The sequence below is a fragment of the Coregonus lavaretus genome, assembly GCF_964263955.1.
Source record: "Coregonus lavaretus genome assembly, chromosome: 39".
In the NCBI taxonomy this organism is placed as follows: domain Eukaryota; kingdom Metazoa; phylum Chordata; class Actinopteri; order Salmoniformes; family Salmonidae; genus Coregonus; species Coregonus lavaretus.
In genome coordinates this window covers 1,769,431-1,781,930 of record NC_140026.1, presented here as the reverse complement: position 1 = coordinate 1,781,930, position 12,500 = coordinate 1,769,431, and the positions used below count along the sequence as shown (strand labels likewise).

Sequence of the window (12,500 nt, the reverse complement as noted above, 5' to 3'; positions counted from 1 at the left end):
ACACCGACCTCCACTGGATACCGTACTTATACATCTAGGACTTTCTACAGGTAAATACACCTGACAGGTAGATTAGCAGGTAGAGTGGGCAACTTTGGAACATTCAGGGACGTGTGGTCGAATCTCGTTGAAGGTACACTCTTATGAAAATAGTTTTATGTGAAACCAGACTTTCTGCACCGTTGTTCAAATAATTAGTTTTATTTAGTATAGTATAAGCTTCTGTCTTGAGAATCCTAAATAATGCCATAGATTCAGTTTTAGAACAATAGTCAAAGTTGAAGGCAAAGAAACGAAGCATGATGTGAACCTGGTTGGTATTCCAACTGATTATAGGCTACTAACCTGGCAATCCAACTGATTATAGGCTACTAACCTGGCAATCCAACTGATTATAGGCTACTAACCTGGCAATCCAACTGATTATAGGCTACTAACCTGGCAATCCAACTGATTATAGGCTACTAACCTGGCAACCCAACTGATTATAGGCTACTAACCTGGCAATCCAACTGATTATAGGCTACTAACCTGGCAATCCAACTGATTATAGGCTACTAACCTGGCAATCCAACTGATTATAGGCTACTAACCTGGCAATCCAACTGATTATAGGCTACTAACCTGACAATCCAACTGATTATAGGCTACTAACCTGGCAACCCAACTGATTATAGGCTACTAACCTGGCAATCCAACTGATTATAGGCTACTAACCTGGCAACCCAACTGATTATAGGCTACTAACCTGGCAATCCAACTGATTATAGGCTACTAACCTGGCAATCCAACTGATTATAGGCTACTAACCTGGCAATCCAACTGATTATAGGCTACTAACCTGGCAATCCAACTGATTATAGGCTACTAACCTGGCAACCCAACTGATTATAGGCTACTAACCTGGCAATCCAACTGATTATAGGCTACTAACCTGGCAATCCAACTGATTATAGGCTACTAACCTGGCAATCCAACTGATTATAGGCTACTAACCTGGAAACCCAACTGATTATAGGCTACTAACCAGGCAATCCAACTGATTATAGGCTACTAACCTGGCAACCCAACTGATTATAGGCTACTAACCAGGCAATCCGACTGATTATAGGCTACTAACCTGGCAATCCAACTGATTATAGGCTACTAACCTGGCAATCCAACTGATTATAGGCTACTAACCTGGCAATCCAACTGATTATAGGCTACTAACCTGGCAATCCAACTGATTATAGGCTACTAACCTGGCAACCCAACTGATTATAGGCTACTAACCAGGCAATCCAACTGATTATAGGCTACTAACCTGGCAATCCAACTGATTATAGGCTACTAACCTGGCAACCCAACTGATTATAGGCTACTAACCAGGCAATCCAACTGATTATAGGCTACTAACCTGGCAATCCAACTGATTATAGGCTACTAACCTGGCAATCCAACTGATTATAGGCTACTAACCTGGCAATCCAACTGATTATAGGCTACTAACCTGGCAATCCAACTGATTATAGGCTACTAACCTGGCAATCCAACTGATTATAGGCTACTAACCTGGCAACCCAACTGATTATAGGCTACTAACCTGGCAATCCAACTGATTATAGGCTACTAACCTGGCAATCCAACTGATTATAGGCTACTAACCTGGCAATCCAACTGATTATAGGCTACTAACCTGGCAATCCAACTGATTATAGGCTACTAACCTGGCAATCCAACTGATTATAGGCTACTAACCTGGCAATCCAACTGATTATAGGCTACTAACCTGGCAACCCAACTGATTATAGGCTATTAAAACCAACGGTTTACCGCTGCGCCATGGAGTTTTCACAAAATCAGTAGAGGACAAAAAACTATCTGCTAATCGCACGTTGCTATTTATCGCTGACCAGCAGATGTCACTAATGTGCACTGTAACCGGATAATGAAGCTCAGAGAAATTAACCTAGTTTTGACACAATTGGCTGAAAAGACTCAATGCTTCAGGAAGCTTTGTTTTCCCATCACTACCTTTAGCTGGGGGCATTCATGGACAGACAGAGAAACAGGGCTTTGAAGGGAAGCAGCCAGTCACCCAGCATTGGTTTGTGGTGACCTCTACTGGTGAACATGTAAACTGCACTGAATTGAGCTGAGCAGCAAAGTGCATTAATTGACCTGCACACATAATAAACAAATGAATTGACTTACAGGGCGATTTCATCCTTGGAAACGGTCGGGGTCTGGCTTCTTGCAGGTTGAGACGGTTCAGTTTCCTTACCCCTTTTCTGCATCCTAAAATCATGTGTAGGCCTTGATTGGTCAAGATAGTTCTCTGATATGATTTTCAAAGTGTAATAATATCAACTAACTACTTTATTATAGATGGGTAATGTCTGTAATATCAGCTAACTACTTTAAAACCAACATGTGCACAACCATGGGGCAAAACAGACTATATTTAATCTACAATGTTTATTAAAAACAGAAATTAATTTGCACACATAAGCACTTGTTGTCTCTCAAATACATCATTATAGTTTTTTGGCTAGCTAGGTAGCTAGTGAATTTGAGCCATGTTAGCATAGACGCGACATCAGTCAAAACCCCTCAAAACAAGACATAGTATCAAGAACAGCTATGGTGCCTCCATCCTACTAAACTACACTGTAGCAGTTACAGATCCATACAGCTATGGTGCCTCCATCCTACTAAACTACACTGTAGTTACAGATCCATACAGCTATGGAGCCTCCATCCTACTAAACTACACTGTAGCAGTTACAGATCCATACAGCTATGGTGCCTCCATCCTACTAAACTACACTGTAGCAGTTACAGATCCATACAGCTATGGTGCCGCCATCCTACTAAACTACACTGTAGCAGTTACAGATCCATACAGCTATGGGGCCTCCATCCTACTAAACTACACTGTAGCAGTTACAGATCCATACAGCTATGGGGCCTCCATCCTACTAAACTACACTGTAGCAGTTACAGATCCATACAGCTATGGAGCCTCCATCCTACTAAACTACACTGTAGCAGTTACAGATCCATACAGCTATGGAGCCTCCATCCTACTAAACTACACTGCAGCAGTTACAGATCCATACAGCTATGGAGCCTCCATCCTACTAAACTACACTGTAGCAGTTACAGATCCATACAGCTATGGTGCCTCCATCCTACTAAACTACACTGTAGCAGTTACAGATCCATACAGCTATGGGGCCTCCATCCTACTAAACTACACTGTAGCAGTTACAGATCCATACAGCTATGGGGCCTCCATCCTACTAAACTACACTGTAGCAGTTACAGATCCATACAGCTATGGTGCCTCCATCCTACTAAACTACACTGTAGCAGTTACAGATCCATACAGCTATGGGGCCTCCATCCTACTAAACTACATTGTAGCAGTTACAGATCCATACAGCTATGGGGCCTCCATCCTACTAAACTACACTGTAGCAGTTACAGATCCATACAGCTATGGGGCCTCCATCCTACTAAACTACACTGTAGCAGTTACAGATCCATACAGCTATGGGGCCTCCATCCTACTAAACTACACTGTAGCAGTTACAGATCCATACAGCTATGGGGCCTCCATCCTACTAAACTACACTGTAGCAGTTACAGATCCATACAGCTATGGTTCCTCCATCCTACTAAACTACACTGTAGCAGTTACAGATCCATACAGCTATGGGGCCTCCATCCTACTAAACTACACTGTAGCAGTTACAGATCCATACAGCTATGGTGCCTCCATCCTACTAAACTGTAGCAGTTACAGATCCATACAGCTATGGTGCCTCCATCCTACTAAACTACACTGTAGCAGATACAGATCCATACAGCTATGGTGCCTCCATCCTACTAAACTACACTGTAGCAGTTACAGATCCATACAGCTATGGTGCCTCCATCCTACTAAACTACACTGTAGCAGTTACAGATCCATACAGCTATGGTGACTCCATCCTACTAAACTACACTGTAGCAGTTACAGATCCATACAGCTATGGGGCCTCCATCCTACTAAACTACACTGTAGCAGTTACAGATCCATACAGCTATGGGGCCTCCATCCTACTAAACTACACTGTAGCAGTTACAGATCCATACAGCTATGGTGCCTCCATCCTACTAAACTACACTGTAGCAGTTACAGATCCATACAGCTATGGGGCCTCCATCCTACTAAACTACACTGTAGCAGTTACAGATCCATACAGCTATGGGGCCTCCATCCTACTAAACTACATTGTAGCAGTTACAGATCCATACAGCTATGGGGCCTCCATCCTACTAAACTACACTGTAGCAGTTACAGATCCATACAGCTATGGGGCCTCCATCCTACTAAACTACACTGTAGCAGTTACAGATCCATACAGCTATGGGGCCTCCATCCTACTAAACTACACTGTAGCAGTTACAGATCCATACAGCTATGGGGCCTCCATCCTACTAAACTACACTGTAGCAGTTACAGATCCATACAGCTATGGTTCCTCCATCCTACTAAACTACACTGTAGCAGTTACAGATCCATACAGCTATGGGGCCTCCATCCTACTAAACTACACTGTAGCAGTTACAGATCCATACAGCTATGGTGCCTCCATCCTACTAAACTGTAGCAGTTACAGATCCATACAGCTATGGTGCCTCCATCCTACTAAACTACACTGTAGCAGATACAGATCCATACAGCTATGGTGCCTCCATCCTACTAAACTACACTGTAGCAGTTACAGATCCATACAGCTATGGTGCCTCCATCCTACTAAACTACACTGTAGCAGTTACAGATCCATACAGCTATGGTGCCTCCATCCTACTAAACTACACTGTAGCAGTTACAGATCCATACAGCTATGGAGCCTCCATCCTACTAAACTACACTGTAGCAGTTACAGATCCATACAGCTATGGAGCCTCCATCCTACTAAACTGTAGCAGTTACAGATCCATACAGCTATGGGGCCTCCATCCTACTAAACTACACTGTAGCAGTTACAGATCCATACAGCTATGGAGCCTCCATCCTACTAAACTGTAGCAGTTACAGATCCATACAGCTATGGGGCCTCCATCCTACTAAACTACACTGTAGCAGTTACAGATCCATACAGCTATGGAGCCTCCATCCTACTAAACTACACTGTAGCAGTTACAGATCCATACAGCTATGGAGCCTCCATCCTACTAAACTGTAGCAGTTACAGATCCATACAGCTATGGGGCCTCCATCCTACTAAACTACACTGTAGCAGTTACAGATCCATACAGCTATGGAGCCGCCATCCTACTAAACTACACTGTAGCAGTTACAGATCCATACAGCTATGGGGCCTCCATCCTACTAAACTACACTGTAGCAGTTACAGATCCATACAGCTATGGGGCCTCCATCCTACTAAACTCCACTGTAGCAGTTACAGATCCATACAGCTATGGAGCCTCCATCCTACTAAACTCCACTGTAGCAGTTACAGATCCATACAGCTATGGTGCCTCCATCCTACTAAACTACACTGTAGCAGTTACAGATCCATACAGCTATGGGGCCTCCATCCTACTAAACTACACTGTAGCAGTTACAGATCCATACAGCTATGGTGCCTCCATCCTACTAAACTACACTGTAGCAGTTACAGATCCATACAGCTATGGGGCCTCCATCCTACTAAACTACACTGTAGCAGTTACAGATCCATACAGCTATGGAGCCTCCATCCTACTAAACGACACTGTAGCAGTTACAGATCCATACAGCTATGGAGCCTCCATCCTACTAAACTACACTGTAGCAGTTACAGATCCATACAGCTATGGTGCCTCCAGCCTACTAAACTACACAGCAGTTACAGATCCATACAGCTATGGGGCCTCCATCCTACTAAACTACACTGTAGCAGTTACAGATCCATACAGCTATGGGGCCTCCATCCTACTAAACTACACTGTAGCAGTTACAGATCCATACAGCTATGGGGCCTCCATCCTACTAAACTACACTGTAGCAGTTACAGATCCATACAGCTATGGAGCCTCCATCCTACTAAACTACACTGTAGCAGTTACAGATCCATACAGCTATGGGGCCTCCATCCTACTAAACTACACTGTAGCAGTTACAGATCCATACAGCTATGGGGCCTCCATCCTACTAAACTACACTGTAGCAGTTACAGATCCATACAGCTATGGGGCCTCCATCCTACTAAACTACACTGTAGCAGTTACAGATCCATACAGCTATGGGGCCTCCATCCTACTAAACTACACTGTAGCAGTTACAGATCCATACAGCTATGGAGCCTCCATCCTACTAAACTACACTGTAGCAGTTACAGATCCATACAGCTATGGGGCCTCCATCCTACTAAACTACACTGTAGCAGTTACAGATCCATACAGCTATGGTGCCTCCATCCTACTAAACTACACTGTAGCAGTTACAGATCCATACAGCTATGGGGCCTCCATCCTACTAAACTACACTGTAGCAGTTACAGATCCATACAGCTATGGAGCCTCCATCCTACTAAACTACACTGCAGCAGTTACAGATCCATACAGCTATGGAGCCTCCATCCTACTAAACTACACTGTAGCAGTTACAGATCCATACAGCTATGGGGCCTCCATCCTACTAAACTACACTGTAGCAGTTACAGATCCATACAGCTATGGGGCCTCCATCCTACTAAACTACACTGTAGCAGTTACAGATCCATACAGCTATGGGGCCTCCATCCTACTAAACTACACTGTAGCAGTTACAGATCCATACAGCTATGGTGCCTCCATCCTACTAAACTACACTGTAGCAGTTACAGATCCATACAGCTATGGAGCCTCCATCCTACTAAACTGCAGCAGTTACAGATCCATACAGCTATGGGGCCTCCATCCTACTAAACTACACTGTAGCAGTTACAGATCCATACAGCTATGGAGCCTCCATCCTACTAAACTAAACTGTAGCAGTTACAGATCCATACAGCTATGGGGCCTCCATCCTACTAAACTACACTGTAGCAGTTACAGATCCATACAGCTATGGTGCCTCCATCCTACTAAACTACACTGTAGCAGTTACAGATCCATACGGCTATGGGGCCTCCATCCTACTAAACTACACTGTAGCAGTTACAGATCCATACAGCTATGGAGCCTCCATCCTACTAAACTACACTGTAGCAGTTACAGATCCATACAGCTATGGGGCCTCCATCCTACTAAACTACACTGTAGCAGTTACAGATCCATACAGCTATGGGGCCTCCATCCTACTAAACTACACTGTAGCAGTTACAGATCCATACAGCTATGGAGCCTCCATCCTACTAAACTACACTGTAGCAGTTACAGATCCATACAGCTATGGAGCCTCCATCCTACTAAACTACACTGTAGCAGTTACAGATCCATACAGCTATGGGGCCTCCATCCTACTAAACTACACTGCAGCAGTTACAGATCCATACAGCTATGGAGCCTCCATCCTACTAAACTACACTGTAGCAGGTACAGATCCATACAGCTATGGAGCCTCCATCCTACTAAACTACACTGTAGCAGTTACAGATCCATACAGCTATGGTGCCTCCATCCTACTAAACTACACTGTAGCAGTTACAGATCCATACAGCTATGGTGCCTCCATCCTACTAAACTACACTGTAGCAGTTACAGATCCATACAGCTATGGGGCCTCCATCCTACTAAACTACACTGTAGCAGTTACAGATCCATACAGCTATGGTGCCTCCATCCTACTAAACTACACTGTAGCAGTTACAGATCCATACAGCTATGGAGCCTCCATCCTACTAAACTACACTGTAGCAGTTACAGATCCATACAGCTATGGAGCCTCCATCCTACTAAACTACACTGTAGCAGTTACAGATCCATACAGCTATGGTGCCTCCATCCTACTAAACTACACTGTAGCAGTTACAGATCCATACAGCTATGGGGCCTCCATCCTACTAAACTACACTGTAGCAGTTACAGATCCATACAGCTATGGGGCCTCCATCCTACTAAACTACACTGTAGCAGTTACAGATCCATACAGCTATGGGGCCTCCATCCTACTAAACTACACTGTAGCAGTTACAGATCCATACAGCTATGGGGCCTCCATCCTACTAAACTCCACTGTAGCAGTTACAGATCCATACAGCTATGGTGCCTCCATCCTACTAAACTACACTGTAGCAGTTACAGATCCATACAGCTATGGGGCCTCCATCCTACTAAACTACACTGTAGCAGTTACAGATCCATACAGCTATGGAGCCTCCATCCTACTAAACTAAATAATAATAATACTGGCCCCCCATGGGAATCGAACCCACAACCCTGGCGTTGTAAACGCCATGCTCTATCAACTGAGCTACATCCCTGCCGGCCATTCCCTCCCCTACCCTGGACGATGCTGGGCCAATTATGCGCCGCCCCATGGGTCTCCCGGAGCCTATAAACTGGTTACCAACGAAATTAGAGCAGTAAAAATATTTTTTGGGGTCATACCCGTGGTATTTGGTCTGATATACCACGACTGTCAGCCAATCAGCATTCAGGGCTCGAACCACCTAGTTTATGATATCGATTATAGTCTAGGCAGCTGACCGCTCTGCCAATAGTGGCCACTAGATCTGCTCTGACGGCCACCGAGGCTATATCGATTACAGCAAGCGTCAAACTTTCGCTGCGACTCTTTATTGTTTTATTATAGTTAGGCCTACTTGTGTATTTGAGGGTACAAACACGAGACAAATAAATAAATAAAAGGTTTCATTCTTATATCGACCCACCTGGACCATGGACTGGTCAGCTCTTGGGCAGGTGAGCGTTTCTCCAGTTTGTTGATGTCTGGTAGGAAGGTCACTTTTTGCCGCGGTGGGAATGCTGCACTCATCCTCTCAAGTTAATTTGCCAAAGTATGAAAACGTGATTTATCCAATCAATTATCTATTTGAAATGAGACCGTTTTGCATTATAAGTCGGCCTTGAAACCTAAGCTGTCAACGATGTTGTAAAGTAGTTTGGGACACTTTTCAAAAGTTATGATCAAGCCTGCGTTTCTCTGTGTGTTTGTCAAGCGACCAGCCGAGGCAGTCGCTATAGCAACACTTCCGGGCACGCAAGGACAGTTCTACACTTTCGGCCTCGTTCCTGCTTCTTCTTCTTCTTCTTCTTCTTCTTCTTCAATGAGGTTTAATGGCGGTTGGCATCCAATTTGTTGCATTACCGCCACCTACTAGACTGGAGTACAACTCCCTTATCTTTTCTTGAAAATTAAAATAAAACAAAGCAAAGAAATATCCTACCATCTACACTCACAACTTCAAACCTACTACTAATAATTAACCCCACCCTTCTCCACTATTTAAATATACTCACTCCTACCTCATACCCTCAACCTGAAATGATGGGGCATCACCACTTAACACTCCCTGTAACATTTACATTTTAGTCATTTAGCAGACGCTCTTATCCAGAGCGACTTACAGTTAGTGAGTGCATACATTTTTCATACTGGCCCCCCGTGGGAATCGAACCCACAACCCTGGCGTTGCAAGCGCCATGCTCTACCAACTGCTGTCAGGTCTCACACACCCAAATACCTCTCTGCAGCTGCCACCACAACCTCAATTTTCTTCGATTTGCGTTCCATCACTGCAGTACAATTAATAACCATTGCTATAAACGCTAAAAAAAAACAATCTTACTGAAACATATATCACTTGCTTGCCTATCTCACTGTACTGGTACATACAGTGGGGGAAAAAAGTATTTAGTCAGCCACCAATTGTGCAAGTTCTCCCACTTAAAAAGATGAGAGAGGCCTGTAATTTTCATTATAGGTACACGTCAACTATGACAGACAAATTGAGATTTTTTTTCTCCAGAAAATCACATTGTAGGATTTTTAATGAATTTATTTGCAAATTATGGTGGAAAATAAGTATTTGGTCACCTACAAACAAGCAAGATTTCTGGCTCTCACAGACCTGTAACTTCTTCTTTAAGACGCTCCTCTGTCCTCCACTCGTTAGCTGTATTAATGGCACCTGTTTGAACTTGTTATCAGTATAAAAGACACCTGTCCAAAACCTCAAACAGTCACACTCCAAACTCCAGTATGGCCAAGACCAAAGAGCTGTCAAAGGACACCAGAAACAAAATTGTAGACCTGCACCAGGCTGGGAAGACTGAATCTGCAATAGGTAAGCAGCTTGGTTTGAAGAAATCAACTGTGGGAACAATTATTAGGAAATGGAAGACATACAAGACCACTGATAATCTCCCTCGATCTGGGGCTCCACGCAAGATCTCACCCCGTGGGGTCAAAATGATCACAAGAACGGTGAGCAAAAATCCCAGAACCACACGGGGGGACCTAGTGAATGACCTGCAGAGAGCTGGGACCAAAGTAACAAAGCCTACCATCAGTAACACACTACGCCACCAGGGACTCAAATCCTGCAGTGCCAGACGTGTCCCCCTGCTTAAGCCAGTACATGTCCAGGCCCGTCTGAAGTTTGCTAGTGTGCATTTGGATGATCCAGAAGAGGATTGGGAGAATGTCATATGGTCAGATGAAACCAAAATATAACTTTTTGGTAAAAACTCAACTCGTCGTGTTTGGAGGACAAAGAATGCTGAGTTGCATCCAAAGAACACCATACCTACTGTGAAGCATGGGGGTGGAAACATCATGCTTTGGGGCTGTTTTTCTGCAAAGGGACCAGGACGACTGATACGTGTAAAGGAAAGAATGAATGGGGCCATGTATCGTGAGATTTTGAGTGAAAACCTCCTTCCATCAGCAAGGGCATTGAAGATGAAACGTGGCTGGGTCTTTCAGCATGACAATGATCCCAAACACACCGCCCGGGCAACGAAGGAGTGACTTCGTAAGAAGCATTTCAAGGTCCTGGAGTGGCCTAGCCAGTCTCCAGATCTCAACCCCATAGAAAATCTTTGGAGGGAGTTGAAAGTCCGTGTTGCCCAGCGACAGCCCCAAAACACCACTGCTCTAGAGGAGATCTGCATGGAGGAATGGGCCAAAATACCAGCAACAGTGTATGAAAACCTTGTGAAGAATTACAGAAAACGTTTGACCTGTGTCATTGCCAACAAAGGGTATATAACAAAGTATTGAGAAACTTTTGTTATTGACCAAATACTTATTTTCCACCATAATTTGCAAATAAATTCATTAAAAATCCTACAATGTGATTTTCAGGATTTTTTTTTCTCATTTTGTCTGTCATAGTTGACGTGTACCTATGATGAACATTACAGGCCTCTCTCATCTTTTTAAGTGGGAGAACTTGCACAATTGGTGGCTGACTAAATACTTTTTTCCCCCACTGTATCTCCTACTCTCACCACTCCTCCCCCTTGACTCCTCTTCCTTTAATTTCTTCACTGCCTCAGCATATGACAACTTCTTCTCTACTGTTACCCTGGAAACCTCAACCTGCCTCTCTCACACTGAACATGTCTGATCCCCAGCCCCATGGCCACCCCTACAATTAGCACATACCACCACTTTCCCCACTGCTTCACACTCCTTAGTCTCATGCTCTTCTGCACACTTCTCACACCTTGGAATCTCCCTCCTACATACTGCTGCCACATGCCCATAAGTTTGACACCTGTAACATCGCAACGTACTCGGCACATAAGCTCGCACAGGATAACTTATATATCCTAACTTCACTTTATCAGGCAAAGACTCAACTTCAAAACTCAAAAGAACAGACAATGACTCTTCCTGTTTCCCCACTATCGCCACCCTGTTTACGTCGCACCAAATGACGAGCATCACACACCGGGAATCTTCTCCTTCAGTTGATCCACTTTTACATTTACTGCTACCCCAGTAATCACTCCTCTCAATGGCGCCCTTTTCTTGAGAGCGAAACAATTCACAATTCTTTCCCCCATTTGTTTAACTCTAGAGATCCTGGTTCGAATCCAGGCTCTGTCGTAGCCGGCAGTGACCGGGAGACCCATGGGGCAGGGCGCACAATTGGCCCAGCGTCGTCCAGGGTAGGGGAGGGAATGGCCGGCAGGGATGTAGCTCAGTTGGTAGAGCATGGCGTTTGCAACGCCAGGGTTGTGGGTTTGATTCCCACGGGGGGCCAGTATGTAAAAATAATGTATGCACTCACTAACTGTAAGTCGCTCTGGATAAGAGCGTCTGCTAAATGACTAAAATGTAAATGTAAGCGCTTTGTCCCTCTGCCCAACAGAAACACAAACAATTATCACTAGACCACTTCTGGTTACCCTCACCGATTCCACAGCACCCAACTCTGTTTTCACCCACCCTGAAACCACAAATGGATCAGCCAAAAGGCAAGGGTCCACTTTTTCCACAAACTTCACTCCTACTGTCACAGACTCATTTTCATCCTGACCCTCTGTGCAAGCCTCTGGCTCCGAGTACTTCACCACACCTA

The 12,500-nt window shown here is 44.4% G+C and overlaps 1 protein-coding gene across 1 annotated transcript in view; it reads right to left on the bottom strand.

The window, feature by feature from the left end:
* Nucleotides 1-8,941, bottom strand: part of ttc29 (tetratricopeptide repeat domain 29) — a gene marked incomplete at its 5' end in the record, with an annotated part of 21,530 nt that extends 12,589 nt beyond the window's left edge. The window contains 2 exons of the mRNA XM_084155857.1: nucleotides 2,197-2,280; nucleotides 8,838-8,941. Of these exons, the coding sequence (XP_084011983.1) occupies nucleotides 2,197-2,280; nucleotides 8,838-8,941 (188 nt within the window). The remainder of the gene's footprint in view (nucleotides 1-2,196; nucleotides 2,281-8,837) is intronic.
* Nucleotides 8,942-12,500: the final 3,559 nt, after the last annotated feature.